A 17141-nucleotide genomic window follows, 5' to 3' on the forward strand; every position below is an offset into this window, starting at 1 on the left:
GACTGAGCCAAAATAGGTATGTTCAATGTCAACGTACCACAAAACTGCCAATAGCTTTAAAGTGAAAATTTATTTTCAGTTGTTTTCGTGAGGGTTGTGGTGACTGCCAGCTGACAATTCTGAAAAGTAAAGGTAGTGGACATATAATTTCCAGGAATTCTTTTCAAGCTAGTTTAAATCAAATTTTGAGTTTAAGCCTGAATTAAATTCAGCCTTGCCTCACGAACACTGATAGAAGCAACCATTATTACTAATGTACTAGATATCCACATCAGTAGTAATTACAAGTCAATTTATTCATTAAATTTAAAAAAAAAATCTTACATTAGCAAAACCATTCAATGAAGTGTGGAGACGCTGCAAGAATCATCCCCTTCCCAGCTCCAGTTCACAGGCTAGACACTCAGTGGTCTAGCTCACAGGTCTGCTCAGTGGATCATGCACCCCGTATCTCATCTATGAGAAGATGGGGCACGAAAGAAGGGAGACGTGGTATACCCCCACAGGAATACAAGTCTTAGAAACTGTGTTTCAAGGCTGTGAAGCAAAGCTCATAGTGCACCTGGGCCATCGGGTAAACACAAACAAACCATGACCAATCTATCCACAAAGAAAGACTCCAACAGGACTGAAGACCAAAACGTTTCCTGTTTTATTACCCTGCCCTTTCAGAATAATGTGTGTGAGGAAGGTTAGATAGTCTATGCAGACAGCAGTAAAATGGATACCATTATATGAAAATATGATACACCAACACTTCTCAGAATACCGCTAGATGAATAAGCTTCACACTGCAACTTCTGAATTTCCACTTCAAAGACTGTATATGCCAGTCCTTGCAAGTATACCATATTGTTATAAACAGTTTGCTAACTACACATTCTGTCCCCAGATCAGGAAAAAAAAACATTATCCACATCTCCTCACACACTTCTGAATCCTACCCCACGTAACACCCCACACAGAGCAGAACAAAAAAACCCATGAGACAAAAATGCGTCTGACCTAAAACAAAGGAGGAGCAAGGAGGACATGTTCAAAACTGATTTGTTGTTGAAATAAAGCCTAACAATTTGTGACTATTACTTGGCTAATTCCTTGAAGCATCTTGAGAACTATTTGAAAAAAAGATCCTAAGAAACGCATCAGCTCACCTCATTTGCCACACGATCCCCCATGCACCACAACCTTCTGGAAAAGGGAGACCTTCTGGAGATCTCAGGGCCACTCCTATCACACTGCCTGTGTTTGGGAAATACGGGATGCTCCCCAATTCACTGCCTGCTAAGAGGAAGGGGGGAACATTGTGGAGCAGGGAAGCAACAGAGGTTATACATGAGAGGGAAAAGGTTGCGAACCTCTCATCTGAAGATGGCTAAAGAGGTATAAAGCAGGAATGAACATCAAGAAAACTGCTCTGGAAGAAGGCTAAAAGCCACAGCAGGTGAGAATCAGATAGCCTAAGACGCAGTAATGGTACAATGAAGCTACAGTAAACAGTGGGGTGAGGGGAGAAAGAAATGCTAATTCTGCAGAGACATCACCAAATCAGCCCACAAATGCTTGTTTTGGGCTCTTACCCAAGAGGTACTGCTCAACACATCCCCACCCTGCCCCAGCCTGCAGTGGCCAGGACAGAGAAGTCTGCACAGAGCCTCTTTTTATCCTCCCGGCTTAGCGTCTAACTAGAGCACGTCCACTGAGAATCGAATTCTACACTGCAGTAGGAAAACAGGTAGGCAGAAAATAAGTTCTCTTAGCATGCTCCATCTAGTTGCTAAGGAGAAGACACAATGACTACTGAATTTTCTAAAACTTCCCCTTTTCGAACCAGCAAAGAGATTCCTACATCAGGTCTTCAGAAGAGGAATTCCCTCACCCACAGTACAGCTCCTCAGCTGAGTCACACAGCCTATATACTACCTGTGCGTAGACTACAGTAGGTGTTAAGTGGACAAATTAATGCTATAAAAACTATTTTATAGCACTGCCGTATTTTAGTAGCCACCAAGCTCTTAAATCGCAAGCACACTTTTAATACAAAAAATATTATAAAAATCCACAAGCCGTTACTTAAAATAACAGAGAAATAAGAGGTCTGAGCTAATGAATCAGCTGAGCCTTGTCAGCTGTTACTGATACAAAATTGCTATAACTACAATTCTACTATCTTGTTCAGACTGGTTTTGTATTTATACTTCCCAGAAATCATCTTCCTTAATTTTTTGTCACATAATAAGTGATATTTAGGAAGTGAATGCCTGAGGTGGGCTGACAACTCTATAAATATCTTGTTCCAGATGATTACAAGTTTTGTTCACAGAATTTAATGCTAAGCTTACAGTAACAATATCCAGTAAATACGATTACTTACAACTCTCAAAAAATACACTATCAAAAGGTTGTTTCCTCAGCTCTCATAGAAGCAAAGAAACACTTCAAACTACACTGGAAGACCATAAATTCCAAACATATTTGTAGACAACACATGACAACACTGTTATTGTTAAATTATTATTATTATCATTATTATCATCATCATCATTATTAATAATAATAATTGTTATTATTACAGTAAGAGTTTCACCTTTATACTATTATTATTATTATTATAGTAAAAGTTTCACCTTTACCGCATCCAATTTTGCCTACTGACAAAGCAATGCAGTTCTCTTTTGAGAAGATAAATACTAAGGAACAGGAAAACACTCACTTTCTGGACAACGTGCACAGTCCGCTCTTTCTGGCCCTCCTCTACTGCACATTGCTTTGCCTTCTGTGACACAGAGGAACATACTTCAAAATCTGTGTGTCCCAAATCCTGCAGATACTGGTAGAGTGGTGAATTCTGAAAGAAAGTTAAAAATAGAAAAAATTTGAAAACAAACAAACAAAACCAAACAAACAAACAAAACCCTCAAAAACTCAAAAACAAAAACCAAGGGTAAATGACATTCCCTATTTAACACAGAACATGACTACAGGATGCCAAAGCACAGTCAAACTGCATGATCAGCAATGAGGTATGCAACAGGAAAAAAAGAACATAGTATCACAGTAACAGCAAAGAAGCCAAATTTTTGCTTTAAATATCTTTCAAGTTTTATCTTAACCATAACAAAAGAGTTGCAAGAGAGTCAATATATTATACTGTAATGAGAAATAAGTATGCAACTAACCAGCTTTTCCTACAGTAATATATTTTCCAGGTTACCCGATTTTTTTTTAGCTTATAACTTACATGTAAGCAATAAATAAATCAAGTATTTGGCAATGTTTTTAGTATATATTTTTAGTATATATTTTAAAGCATTCTTGTGTGACTCTAAAACACTCAATGACACTAGTTTCCTAAAGTTTATAAAAGTTGAATACTTTGTACAGCTTCTAGTGAAACAAACTTTATAACTAGAGCACTTTTAAAACTTCAACAAATGAAGCCTCAGTATAACCTGATGAGGGACCTATGCAGTACTTTACTGAAATGAGAAAAAAAAACAGAGGATGGCTTCTGCTCTATTTGAGGACAATATTAACACTTTTGAAAGCCAACTCTCACAGTTATCAAATAAATAAATAAAATAAAATAAAATAAATATGAACAAAACTAAAACCAACCTTTTAAAGTTGCTGGCAAAGCTACTAATTCAGAAAGAGTCCTTAATGAAACTGCTTAGAGAAAGCAGGAGATTCTGATTGCCATGACATGGATATTCACATTTTTTGATATTTATTTACATAGGCTTTTGGATTTTCTTTCCATCCCTATCGGATGTCTACATTTACTTAACCATTATTTGCCGACATTTATATCTGTGACAGAATTGGCAGAAAGGATATTTACACTAAATCTAGTTCTACCAGGAGATGTAAAAGGACTTTTTTTTTTTTTTTAAGAAAACCTCTCAGTAATCAGTCTTAGACAGCCTAGTTAGTTAGGAATTACTTTTTACCTCTGAAAAAACTTTATCGACACCCCACACTAGTATGCAAACACCAGTGAACTGCATAAGAAGAATACAATTATTTTAAGAATTATAATTTACTACCAGTGGGACAACAGAAATACTAAAGTTAAAAAAGGAAAAGCTTTATAATAATGAGCACACAATTGTGGAGGTTCACAGAAACACTGACCAATAGTACATCAACTACGAATCATTACATTAGCTATCATTAACTTGCTGATGCGAGTAGTGAAAAAGGCATCTACCATGACCGTGTACCAACACGGCCAAGTCTCAAGTGACTGCCTGCCATACAGTAAGACTTTGAAGCAATCATTGATTCTAGCTTAACAAATGAATTTGTTACTGCTAAGGTTATTATTATTATTTTTTAATCCTATCAACAAGGTGTTCTTTGGATCGCTCTTGCCTATCTAAAGCGTGCAAATGCACACTTTTGCATGCTCCCCGTGAGTAACTAACTCATAACAGATTCAGAGTCCACTCATTACCTGAAACTCAAACATTCATGCCAACTCACAGCTCTGTGCAGGTCCAGACAGTCCCCTCACCCAAATGACAGTGATTGTGCAAAGCACTACGCTACATTAGTGACTCATTTCCTTGTGGGAATTTTCCAGTGTGACACCATGATCCTATCTTTTTCCTAAGTGTCCTTCCTCAATGGTCAAATACTTTTTCAAATGCATAATTAAACAATGCACCCTAATTGAACAGTGCAATGCGCTGGACTGGCTGTAGGGACGCTATGTTTCTAAGTAGAACGTGTCTCTTTATCAGAATTACTAAATAAAATGAGAAAGGAAACAATAGGCTAGAACATTTCTTTTATTTACACTAAAGGCATAATGGTTTGTATCAGGAACAGTGCAGCCAGCAGGGCCAGGGGCGTGATCGTCCCCCTGTACTCAGCTCTGGTGAGGCCTCAGCTTGAGTACTGTGTTCAGCTTTGGGCCCTTCACTACAAGAAGGACATCGAGGCCCTGGCACACGTCCAGAAAAGGGCTACGAAGCTGGTGAAGGCCCTGGACCACAAGTCCTGTGAGGAGCAGCTGAGGGAACTGGGGTTGTTTAGTCTGGAGAAGAGGAGGCTCAGGGGAGACCTTATTGCTCTCTACAACTATCTGAAGGGAAGGTGTGGGGAGCTGGGGGTTGGCCTCTTCTCACAGATAACTAGTGATAGGACTAGAGGGAATGGCCTCAATTTGCACCAGAGGAGGTTTAGGTTGGAAATAGGAGACATTTCTTCTCAGAAAGAGCAGTCAGGCATTAGAACAGGTTGCCCAGGGAAGTGGTGGAGTCACCATCCCTGGGGGTGTTTAAGCAAAGGTTGGACGTGGTGCTTAGGGACACAGTTTAGTGGGTGACATTGGTGGTAGGGGGATGGATGGACCAGATGATCTTGGCGGTCTTTTCCAAACTTAATGATTCAATGAATGTTACATTACCTCAATAACTTCAGGACAAAACCTGAAATTGAATGGACATGCATAACCATGTCTTCTTAAAATGGTCTCCACACAGAAGCAGGCTGTATACTACCAGCACACCTGAACTACTCAAACCTGCACACACAAACAGCTCTTGAAGTAACACAGAGGTTTCAGACAGAACCAGACCGAATTTTCCCTTTAGATAAAGGTGTGTAGACAAAACTCTGGGGAATTACAGGCCTGTCAGCCTGACCTTGGTAACAGAATCACACAGCACATACAGGACAACTGAGAGATCAGAAGCAGCCAGCATGGGTTTATGAAGGGCAGGTCGTGCCTGACTAATCCGATCTCCTTCTATGACAAGGTGACCCACTGAGTAGATGAAGGAAAAGCTGTGGATGTTGTCTGCCTTGATTTCAGTGTTTGACACCATCTCCCAGACTATTCTCCCACAGAAACTGCTGCTAGTGGCTTGGACAGGTGTATAGTTCACTGTCTGGATGGCTGGGCTCAAAGACTCATAGTGAATGAAGTTCAACCCCATTAACAGCTGGTCACCAGTGGAACTCCCCTTGGCTTCCCCCAGGCTGAGTCTTGGGGCCAGTTCTGTTTAACATGTTTATCAGTGATGTGCATGAGGGGATCAAGTGCACCCCCAGTAAGCTTGCAGACGATACCAAGTTAGGTGGCACTGTTGATCCGGTTGAGGGCAGGAAGCCTTTGCAGAGGGATCTGGATAGGCTGGATTGATGGCCAAGGCCAATTCCACGACAGTCAATAAGGCTGTGTGTCAGGTGCTGCGCCTGGGTGGTAACACTCCCATGCAGCGATACAGGCTTGGGGAAGAGTGGCTGGGAAGTTGCTGGGCAGAAAAGCACTAGGAGGTGCGGGTCAACAGCCGGCTGAACATGAGCAGTGTGCCCAGGTAGCCCAGAAGGCCAACGGCATCCTGGCCTGCATCAGAAGCAGTGTGGCCAGCAGGACTAGGGAAGCGGTTGTCCTCTGGTATGTGGCACTGGTGAGACTGCACCTTGAACATCGTGTTTGGTTTTGGGCCCCTCACTACAAGAAGGGTATTGAGTTCCTTGGGAGTGTGCAGAGCAGCAAAGCTGGTGAAGGGTTTAGAAACCTAGATTTATGAGGAGCAACTGAGGGAACTGGGAGTGTTTAGTCTGGAGAAGAGAAGGCTGAAGGGAAACCTCATCACCTACAACTACCTGAAAGGAGGCTGTAGTAAGGAGGGCGTCAGCCTCTTTTCTCATGTGACAACTGATAGAATAAGAGGAAACAGTCTCCAGTTGCACCAGAGGAGGTTTAGATTGGACATGAGGAAGAATTTCTTCACGGAGAGGGTGGTCAAACATTGGAATGGGCTGTCCAGGGAGGTGTTGGACTTGTCATCCCTGGAGGCATTTAAGAGACGCATGGACATGGCACCGAGGGACATGATTTAGTGATGGGACCTGGTAGGTCAGGTTGATGGTTGGACTTAATGATCTTAAAGGTCTTTTCCAACCTGTACAATTCTATGAAAACAGTGGATGAACATAGAATGTTTTATTCAAAATCATAGTTTTGATGCTCATTCCAGGCAGGACTCCAAGGAAATTGCATCCAGGTTCCTGGCAGACCTATCCAAGGGGTAGGACATCTCCAGGTCCTAATTGCAGGACACATCTACCTCCCTTTATCTGTCCAGGAGTTGGAGACCTCTGCCCCCCCCCCGCCCCAGTTCCCAGCTCAGTCACACAGACCTTAATATTTCCTTGTTACAGCTAGTAGAGATGAGACCAGAACACCAACTTCACCACTGCGTGACCTACACCAACTTCACCACTGCGTGACCTAAGCAGCTTCCTGTGTGATGGTGTGGTGTTTTAACCCTGCTGGGCAGTGGAACTCCAACACAACCACTCTCTCATTCCCTCTCCTCAAAGAAAATGAGGAAGAAAATATGATGGAAAGGGCTCAAGGGTTGAGATAAGGACAGGGAGATCACTCAGCAACTAACGTCATGGGCAATACAGACTCGTCATAGGGAGATTAAAATAATTTACTGCCTATTACTAGCACATTAGAACAGTGAGAAACTAAAAGCAAACTGAAAACACTTTCTTCCCATCTACCATTTTCTACCTCCTCCCCCTGAGCAATACAGGGGAACGGGGGCTGCAGTCAGTCCCTAACCCTTCACAGTCACTCTCTGCCCCTGCTCCACGTGGGGTCCCTCCCACGGGATGCCATCCTTCCCTAACTGATCCTGTCAGGGCTCCCCACAGGCAGCAGCTCTTTAAAACTGCCCTCTGATCTGACACGGGGCAGCTTCTGGACACTTCTCACAGAAGCCACCCTTGCACCCCCCCCGCTACCAAACCCTTGCCGCATAAACCCAATACAGATGGGAAGTTCAAAACCAAATTGTTTTAACTTGAAAACAAACAAACAAACAAAATGTTTTCAGGCTCTTTCAGCTCAGTAACCTGGAAATCCTGCTTTTTGCTGTCTCCAGTTATGACTATTATCTTGTTACACACACTTGTTACAAGCATAACCAATCATCTTGATCATACTTGTCACAAGCAAGACACCTGAATATTCTTTTCTTTATTGCTACTCACCTAAATACAGACAGCTGTCAAAATAACTCAAATATACCAGGGTGTTTTTCCACTATTATTAGGGTACACCTTCTTGTTTTGGGGGCTTCTGTATTCTGCTCTCTCCACTACAGAGACAGAAGGCTAGAGAGAAACCATCCAGGTACCCAAATAATGTTAGAGACAGGTGATAGTAACAGCTGTCTGTTGTAGAAATAAGGTAAAATTATTTCCCCTTCTGGGTCACTGCAGAAAGCTCAGGCAGCTGATGGCTTGTCATTACAAGGGATTCAAGCCAGCACCAACCAACTCAAGGGAAATGTAAACTAGGTCTTTGCTAATGATCCATCACAGAGCGAATATTCAGTATGAAAAGCAATCTGTCGGTGTGAGAATTAAAGTTTTGTTTTTGCAGTGGAAAATTCCACTAACTTTGCATATTCAAAAGTGATTTTGCAGGCATAACAGTGGCGTAACAGTGGGGAGTATGTTAAGCAGATAAGGAGACGGTGGAAGGTCCCACTGTCCCAAAATAAGGAAGATGGCTACGAAAAACAAGACAAGCAGTGCAAAATCAGTAAAAACAAAAAATCAAGAGCACTCTAATCACAAGAGAAGAAAAAAAAAAAGGGAAAAGGAGAAAATAATGGTTGGTCAAATAAAATTGTACATACATAGTATAGTAGTAAGTGTTGAGTAGTTTGTGAACCTGTAGTATTCAGCCAATGAGGAAACGGAGGAATCAAGCGTTGGGTAACAGGGAATATAAGGTTATGATATACTTTTGCTGTGCACTCCTGCCTGCAGGACGCCCTCCATTGCAATCACAAATAAAAATGCTACTTCACTGAGATCCTCACCTGAGCCTGTGTAATTGGCTACAGATTGTTTCTCACAAACTGGGGGCTTGTCCAGGAGCCAGTCGCCCGCTGGGGATTGTTTCTCACATTGGCATTGCAGGAGAAGAAGAAAAAAAAAATTATTCTGACTGTGTGAGGTCACTTCAAATGTGCAGGGCACAGAAAGGAATGATCTATGATGAGATCATTTTTTTAAAAGCTGATCAAAAAAACCAGTCTAATGCTGTTTAGATTGGTTCCATTTCCCAAAGGAATGGATGAAGAAAGGCAGACAAAGAGATGGAGAGGTAGCCAGAGAGATTCTGTCCACCAAACCCAGGATTAGCTAAAATCCTGAATGCTGTATTTAGTAAATAAAATATTGCAAAGATGTAAGGATGCCTGATTCTTACTGGTTTTTGGCACTATCAAAACCTTGCAATAAATTTTAAGTAGTACAATTTCTACTATCCAGAAATAGGTTTGTTTTTTTTTTTTTTTTTTTTTAAAAAAAAAAAAAAAAAAAAACACTCTCTCTTCAAATGTTAATGAAACCTTAGCCCCTGGCTGTGATGAATAATTTCATTTGTTCTTGTAATCAAGGTAGAATACAGACACCTTACTAGGTTTTACATAAAATCCTTTTGATTAATTTTTCAAAGGCTTTTAAAATGTCTCCATTACAGTTTGGCATAGTTAGATTTGCAAATTTTTAATACTGCTGGGAACTGGAAAACAGTTTTCTGATTATTGAGTTGGGAAATGATAATTGATTAAAATTTAACTCAAATGTTTATCATATATTCCTTCACATAGATGAGTAGTGTCCTCTTTGAATTTCTTAGGAAGCACTCAGGCTATGACATCCCTCCTCTAGCACACTTTCTCTGGCCCCACTTTTCCTCTCCCCCGTTCTTCCTAAGAGATTACTAGCTGAACTTACAGTCCCCGTTGGAAAACCTCTTTTTTTAAAAAACAAACCAAACCAAACCTTAAATGACCGAGAACTATGCCATAACTAAAATACCTTACTCTGTAAATAAAATATTATTGTTCCTCTTTCTGAATCCATAAAGCCGTGTAAAACGTGGGTGCAGAAAGAACCGAGTAAGAACTGGGTTGAGGCCCTTTTGTAATTAGATGACTAAGAACCTTAACGATACTGATGATAAAATTCTTCCATTAAGAGTGAGTTCTCTTGTGCAGTGCATACAGCTTTACAGTTTGCTCACCTGTAAAATTTGAGGATTACACCTCCTTTTTATTAAAAATATTGATGGCATGTATTGACCTATGCTAACATAAAAACACTATCTATTTACTTATTATATTTAATGTCCTAGGTACCCTCTGATTTTAAATGTTACTGACAAGCTTGTCATTTGCAAAGCTGTGTGGTCTGTATAACTCACTGAGGATTTCTCCAGCCATCTATAGCAAATTTCTCCCATGACATATGTCATGATATGACATCTGAAGAAAGATGACAAGTAAGCAATGGCTAGAAAATCAGTAAGGGAATATTAAAAAGTTTAAGGGTAGACTTCATGTATATGAACGTTCAGACAAAACTTCCAATATCATCAAAGAATCATAAAATTATAATGTAACCACACAGGTGCAATATGATAACATTCAAATATGCTATATAATATCCTACATGTTTCAATTCAAGAGACAGAAGCATTATACTTAACACAAAGCATCCTTCGTCTTCACAAAGCTTTAAAAACAGTAATTTAATCTCATAATATGCATGATCTCCCATGAATTATAGCTTTGAATTTCTAGATTACAACCTTAGCCAAAATTCTCACTCTTAGTTGCCCTCATTCCCATTAGAAAATCACAGACATGCACATATTTTTGTGCACACACTTGTAGCCGTGAGAAAAGTTCCTTGGTTTCAGCTCATGCTGTCATGCATCACTATTGCCAGGCTCAACTGTTTTCATACACAAATGCCATGATAATAGTAAGAAATATACATCTTGGTTAGGTAAAATAGGATCTGCTTTTTTGCATCCTAATTTTCCTTGCCTAGAATTAATGTCTTCCTTTTTTCAACAGTCCAGCATTAAAAAAGATTTTGACAGTTCTGTATATGTATTATAGACACTATAGTATTAGTTTGAGAAATTCTGGACATATCAGAAGGCCAGTAGGTTGTAATTTAGCCTTGAAAGAAATCTTTTAGGTTAGAATGTTAGGTAAAGGGACAGCAACACTGTTTCAGTGGATAGTCTGAACACAAAATTTAAAGATGAAATTTCATCTTCCTATTAACACAGCATCATATTATTCTAAAGGCATCTATTTTGTTGTATTTTTGAATCTTTATGTTTACATCCAACCACCCAACTTGAATACTAACTAGAATAGTTACTATCACTCACATTTGACAATCAGGTTCATTTATCTATTTCCAGTTGTCTCTGGTAGAGCAACATGGTAATGAATGATTTAGAAAGTAGAAAAGAAAAAGTCATCATTCAGCTTACTGTTATATATTACCATCACAGTACCAGTTACTGATGGCAAACGCCATCTAAAGCAAGTGAGGATACCATGACAGGGTTTTTCAGCAATATGCTGTATTTATATCTGAAGTTTCTTCAAAGTTTTGTCTTCTAAGTCACTTTCTGAGATCACCTAGATACAAGAGAAAGGCATTGCATTTACAGTCAGGGCATTTTTTATTATGCTACTTGTCAAAAACGTGTGCTGGAAACAGAGAACAGCTCCAGATGACAAGATGACATTCTTTGATGCACTTCTTACAGGCTAGACAAGGAGAATATGGCTAATAAGAGAAAAGAGTACTGAATAGGAATAAGTTTTCTGAAGATTTTAAGAAACAGGGTTTTCTGGGAACTCAGCAGAAACTGACAACAACAAAAACCCACTTATCTTTGTATTTTCTAATTCACTACTGTCAGACACCCCACAAAGCCATCCAAATGTAAGTAGATGTTTATTGTATTGTATAGTTTTATATAAGCTCCCATGTCCAGAATCAAGAAAAAAGCCCTTCCTCCTCATTCACAACTCACTGAGCATATGTATTTTTGACTCATACTACTAAAGACAGTATCACTCAAATACTTACGTGTAATTACAACTGTCTTTTTTCATTGTTGAAAGTGGTTGAGTCTCATTCTAAACCCAAGATGTATTACACAGGATTAAAGAACAGTCCACTGAAATTATTTTGGTCTTTAACCTTTTCTCAATGCTTATTTTAATGCCACTTATCATACAGCACTTTATTAGAAAAAAAATCACCTAAACTGAACCAAAGATCAAACATCTTGTTTGCAACTCTAAGCCTACAGTAAAAATAAATACAAAAAAACAAGCCAAACATTAAAAAATAATCAAACACAACACTATGCACTGCTATGTGATGAAAAGGTTGGCAGAGTAGAGAATTCCCTAGCTACAGGAAAGAGCTTACTTTTGATTGATATCTGCTCCAATATCTGTATCTATTGCAGCCCTGAAAGCACAAATATTACACTTTAATATAAGTCCTTTTGTGCATATTCGGAGAAAAGCCTTTGTAATCACAAAGGATATTATAACACTGTTAGCTTTCATAGTCTTGTTACAATAGCAGCTGAATATCAAAGCCACACCCATATTATTTTTGCTGATGCATCATGAACTAAATGACTCAGGATTTCTCCATTAGAGACGGGGGCTTCCCACACCCAACACTCTTTATCACTCCATGGTAAAATTTACTACCTAGTAGTAAATAGTAAAAAGTACCCTGCTCTAGTTTCCAACCACAGCTAATGGAGCAGAATAACCTTAATAAAAATAATAAAAAAATAATATTTAATGTGATTGCACATAGCAGAGGGTTTAAAGATCTCTTCTTAAAATACAGAAATGGTTTTCTCAAAGCCAAGGATTCTAATGGGCCAGGAACACTGTGGGAGCGCAAACAACCTCCAAAATGAGTAACAGCTATGAATTCTCAGTTTAAAAAACAAAGAAAAATAAAAGATTTAGCATTTCTGACAGCAAAGCTTAGCAGATAAGTTTAACAGGTGGCAAATCTCAAAACAAAATAAACAGTATTGAAATCCTCCCCCCCTCAAAACACAGATTTGAAAAAGTTGAGCTAAAACTTACAGACAGCGCAAGCTTTGTCTCCTGGAAGAGGGCATTCCATTTTTCTCTTCTGTACTGTTCCCACGCATCTGACAGAATCTCACCCACCTCCCCGTTTCTTTCCACTCGTCCCTCCAGGATGACCCGAGCCGAGGATGAGAAGCAGCAGTCAGTGTAATTGCACCTGTGCTCCTGCACAGTAGCATTTTCCTGACAGCATCAGCGGCTGCAGTTTGAAACTTCCCAGGACTGTGCGATTTCTCCTGACTAATGTGGCTTTATAACTGGGGGGAGGGAGACGAGGATGACAGATTGCTAAAGGCTTTTAAAAAGATACTGCTAGAAAGAATTACTGCACATCGATCTTATATGAAGCCATTAATAAGACTTCCCAAGCAACAGTATTTAAAAGCCTTGGTCATATTCTCCTGGCCGGTAACCACCTCCTCCTTTCACTCGACTGACACGCAGCCAGCCACTGACAGGGCTAATATTAGACAATGACTTCGACAGGGGAAGAATCATTTAGATTTCTATTCTGTTTTCACCATCACAGTAGCAGAGACGTCTCTTTCTCCAGTACTACACCATCACGGGATCTAGAAGCAGTTTCTGAGAACTACTTTGAAGCCATTAACCTCGTGTTGTTCCCTAATATTCTCTGATGCACAATATATACCTACTATTGCAAGCATCTCGGCATCCTGAAGAGCTTTATAACCCACGTATAGTTCCGCATCACTGGATCTGTGAAAAGGGAAAGCTCTTTCCTTTGCATTTTCAGCAGGAGGTTGCACATTATTGCCATCATGGAAAAGTCTCATGAAGAAATCTTACGTGCTAGAAAAAGCTCTGAAATTCGTTAGCAATGGCAGCCCTGGATTATTTACCCATTCAAAAGTAGACCTCTGAATACAGGTGAAAAGCTGAGCGGGACCTCTCTGACAAGGACAGCCACGATTAAGAACTGGAAAACTGAAGGTGAAAGTGGCGAACGTATCTTCCCTGCAGGACAGAGTAACAGGCCAGCCACGGACTGTATTGGGAGCTTTGGGTGCAGAGTCGCTGGTTGCGCAAGTCACAGCACTCAGCTGGCAAGGAAACACATAGTTTTTTTTATACTGGTCACTAATACTTGTAGACTTTGTCCTTCATTTGCGTGCTGGTAAACTCATGGAATATTTCTGAAACGCTCTGGAAACTTCTCTAAAACAACAGCTCCAAAGAACAGTTTATCCATTACAAGTCATGTTAATTTTGACACCTACTGAAAACACAGTGCAAGCAAGCATCTTTTCTGAGCGCTAAGCATCCTAGAAATAAGAGAAACAGTCATGTTATGAGGACTAAAAGAACGGGAGTGATTTTTGGTTTTATTTTAAACTCGAGTGTCTCGAGGAAGTTGGTTCATGACAAAGCTGTGAGAAGAGTATTAAGCCTCCTGTGAAAATGATGCCAGAGCAATTAGCACAGAGGAGGATGCCAAAATTTTTGGACCATCAGACCTCGAAAATTTACTGTGGATCATCATGTATTTTTGTCTTTGATTTCCTATTAAAAATAATGAAGCTAGTATGGGTTCACACACCATATGGCCCATACAATACCTTCCTCTGTCTGCTTAGATAAGACATTAATAATATCCCAAAATGCCTCATGACTTTACTTGGCAGCCACAACAACCAGAAGCTTCTTTAGAGAGTCCTCCCCTTCCTCATAGCAGACTTCTGAGAAGATATCTGGATTAGCCCACTTGCCACTAGTTCGGCATCTTGCAGCAGAGGGATCTCCCCAGGCTGCAGTTACACGGGCAATTTAACCTGACGTTAACAGCGGGTGCAGATGAAAGCTGCAGTACCATTTTACAACACTAATGGTAGTATTTATGCAGACAAGTGGAGAGATGGAACAAGAATTGATCTGCCTGAAAAACATGAAATAGCCTTTCTTGTTTCTTTGTTTTCCTTCCTTAGCCACCTGAATTACAGTCAGGTTAGTCTCATGATCCAAGTTACAGCTCCACCCACGAACCGTAGTACTGGTGTACAGAAGAGGACGGGAGTAAGAAGGAAAAAATGAGAGAAGCCCATCTCTCTCTTCTGGCAACAGCCCGCACTTCAGGCAGACAAGGCAGTCTCAAATAGTGTTTTTGACCGAAGCGTATATTTAAAACTGGCTTTACTTCATCCAGGTGTATAAAATGACAGCACTACATCTTTATTCCACCCAATAATCAGTGAGAAAAATCCTGTTGAGGCAGCAATAGAGACACTACCATTGAGGTTGTGTGAATGTCCTTTTTCGTAACTTAAAACCAAACGATATTACATTTCTAACCCCACTACTTGACAAGAATGACTTTGTTTTGGAAGTCCTAAAGTTTTCAGGTGTTTGAATGATTGTGACTTGAAATTTTCATCACAACAAAAAGTTCTAAGGTTAAGTTTCCTGGGTTTTTGATTTGTTTTTTGCTTTGTTTTTAAAGCAATATATATACATATATATATAGAGAGAGAGAACAGCTCAATTTGGATGGAGAAACCATTTGTGAAAATAAACATCCCTGAGTGTTATGATAAACGATAGATTTGGTTTGAAAGTGTACAGACAAGGATCTGAACATCTCAATTTAATGATGTACCAGTATTCTAGGCAAAGAAACACCATATTTTAGATACGTTTGGCTATTGTAGGTGTGCTGAGCACATGAGCTAAAGGATGTTCTGAGGATGGCTGTTTTATGCTGGGAAACGGTGGTGCCTTTTGCTGGAATCTCTCAAATCTTACAGAAATCTGTATGCAAAAACATTATCTGTATGCATCCCCCATGCCACTCAGCCCCGGGCAGCACCTTGGATGGTTGCTCAAATATGCTGTGAGAGTCTTTCTGAGCTTATGACATCTGAATGCTTTATCATGTTGCCCAGAATTTCCCAAGCACTTTTGTCCTGTCCCTCCTAAAGGGACTGTTCCATTCCCACCTCCTCTCAAGAGGCCAGGCCCTGTGCCATTCAGCTGCCACCCCTGCCGAGCCCCGGTGCCTTCTCTTTCGCTCTCAGGATGGCATGCTGTTGGAGAACACTTCTGTATTGTTTTCAGGACTCATTTTTCACATTAACTTCATCCACTTTGGCAAAAAGACAGAACACAGACCACGTTTCTCTGAACTCTACAAAGGGTAGTTCCATTTCTGTGCAGTGTTATTTTCCAAGTGATGGGAGTACAACTGCTTCAGTAAGGGTGGGCTGTGAAATGAAAGCACCTGATACACTTTCAAAACCTTTGTTCTAGGTCTGTGGGTTCCAATTCTAGTTACTTAACCTGGTTTCAGTAGAACTGTGTTCAATACATTGCATGAATACAAAATCTTGGACGTGGACATGAGATTTTTGACTCTGCATTCACCCCCACCTTATCTTAATGTACAGATTTGTATGGATTCTGAGATGTGATGCAGACAGAGGAGCAAAAGAAAGTCTTACTTTGGTTATTTGGTATTATTTTCCCATTTCCACAAAATAAAGTTTGAAGTTGGGAAAGATGACACATACAACATAAATTGTATTTTTCAGTCTGGGATTGAAGGCAGAAACAATAAATCCCACATTTCAAAAATGTGGAGTCTTCCTACTGATCAGATCCTCTAGATCAGGAATAAAAGCTTAGATTCAACAGCGACACTATCACCATGCCACCCAGCCAGCCTTTAGCAGGACTATTCTTTAACAGAACTTTCCATTCGTGCTGAAATAGCTAGTGAATGGCAACATTAAGTAACGAATGTGGGCAGAAGTGTTTCTAGGAAGGGCACAAGACCCGTCAGTCTCACAAGAGGTTCCATCTGCACATCAGGAAGCACTTCTTGACTGTGAGGGCGATGGAGCACTGGCACAGGCTGTCCAGAGAAGCTGTGGACTCTCCACCCTTGCAGGTACTCAAAAGCCACCTGGACATGGTCCTGGGCAACCTGCTTGAACAGGAGGGTGGCACACAATGATCTCCACAGGTCCCTTCCAACCTATGTGAGCACAGCTTTAATAGCTACCCACATGGAACAAATGTGGCACAAGTTCATTAAAATATAGGACAAATGACTCAGCTGGAAGCAGGACACAGGAGCTGAAAATGCCCTTACGGAACAGTATTTGGATCACCTTCATCCCAGTGTTCTGAAAGAAT

General features: G+C 40.2%; 1 protein-coding gene across 1 annotated transcript in view; it reads right to left on the bottom strand.

The window, feature by feature from the left end:
- VEZT (vezatin, adherens junctions transmembrane protein) overlaps positions 1–17141 on the bottom strand; it is a 61810-nt gene that overhangs the window by 39750 nt on the left and 4919 nt on the right. The window contains 1 exon segment of the mRNA XM_080577441.1: positions 2714–2848. Coding sequence (XP_080433567.1) covers positions 2714–2848 — 135 coding nt within the window.

The sequence above is a fragment of the Anser brachyrhynchus genome (genome assembly GCF_964034855.1).
Source record: "Anser brachyrhynchus genome assembly, chromosome: 1".
NCBI classification, from domain to species: domain Eukaryota; kingdom Metazoa; phylum Chordata; class Aves; order Anseriformes; family Anatidae; genus Anser; species Anser brachyrhynchus.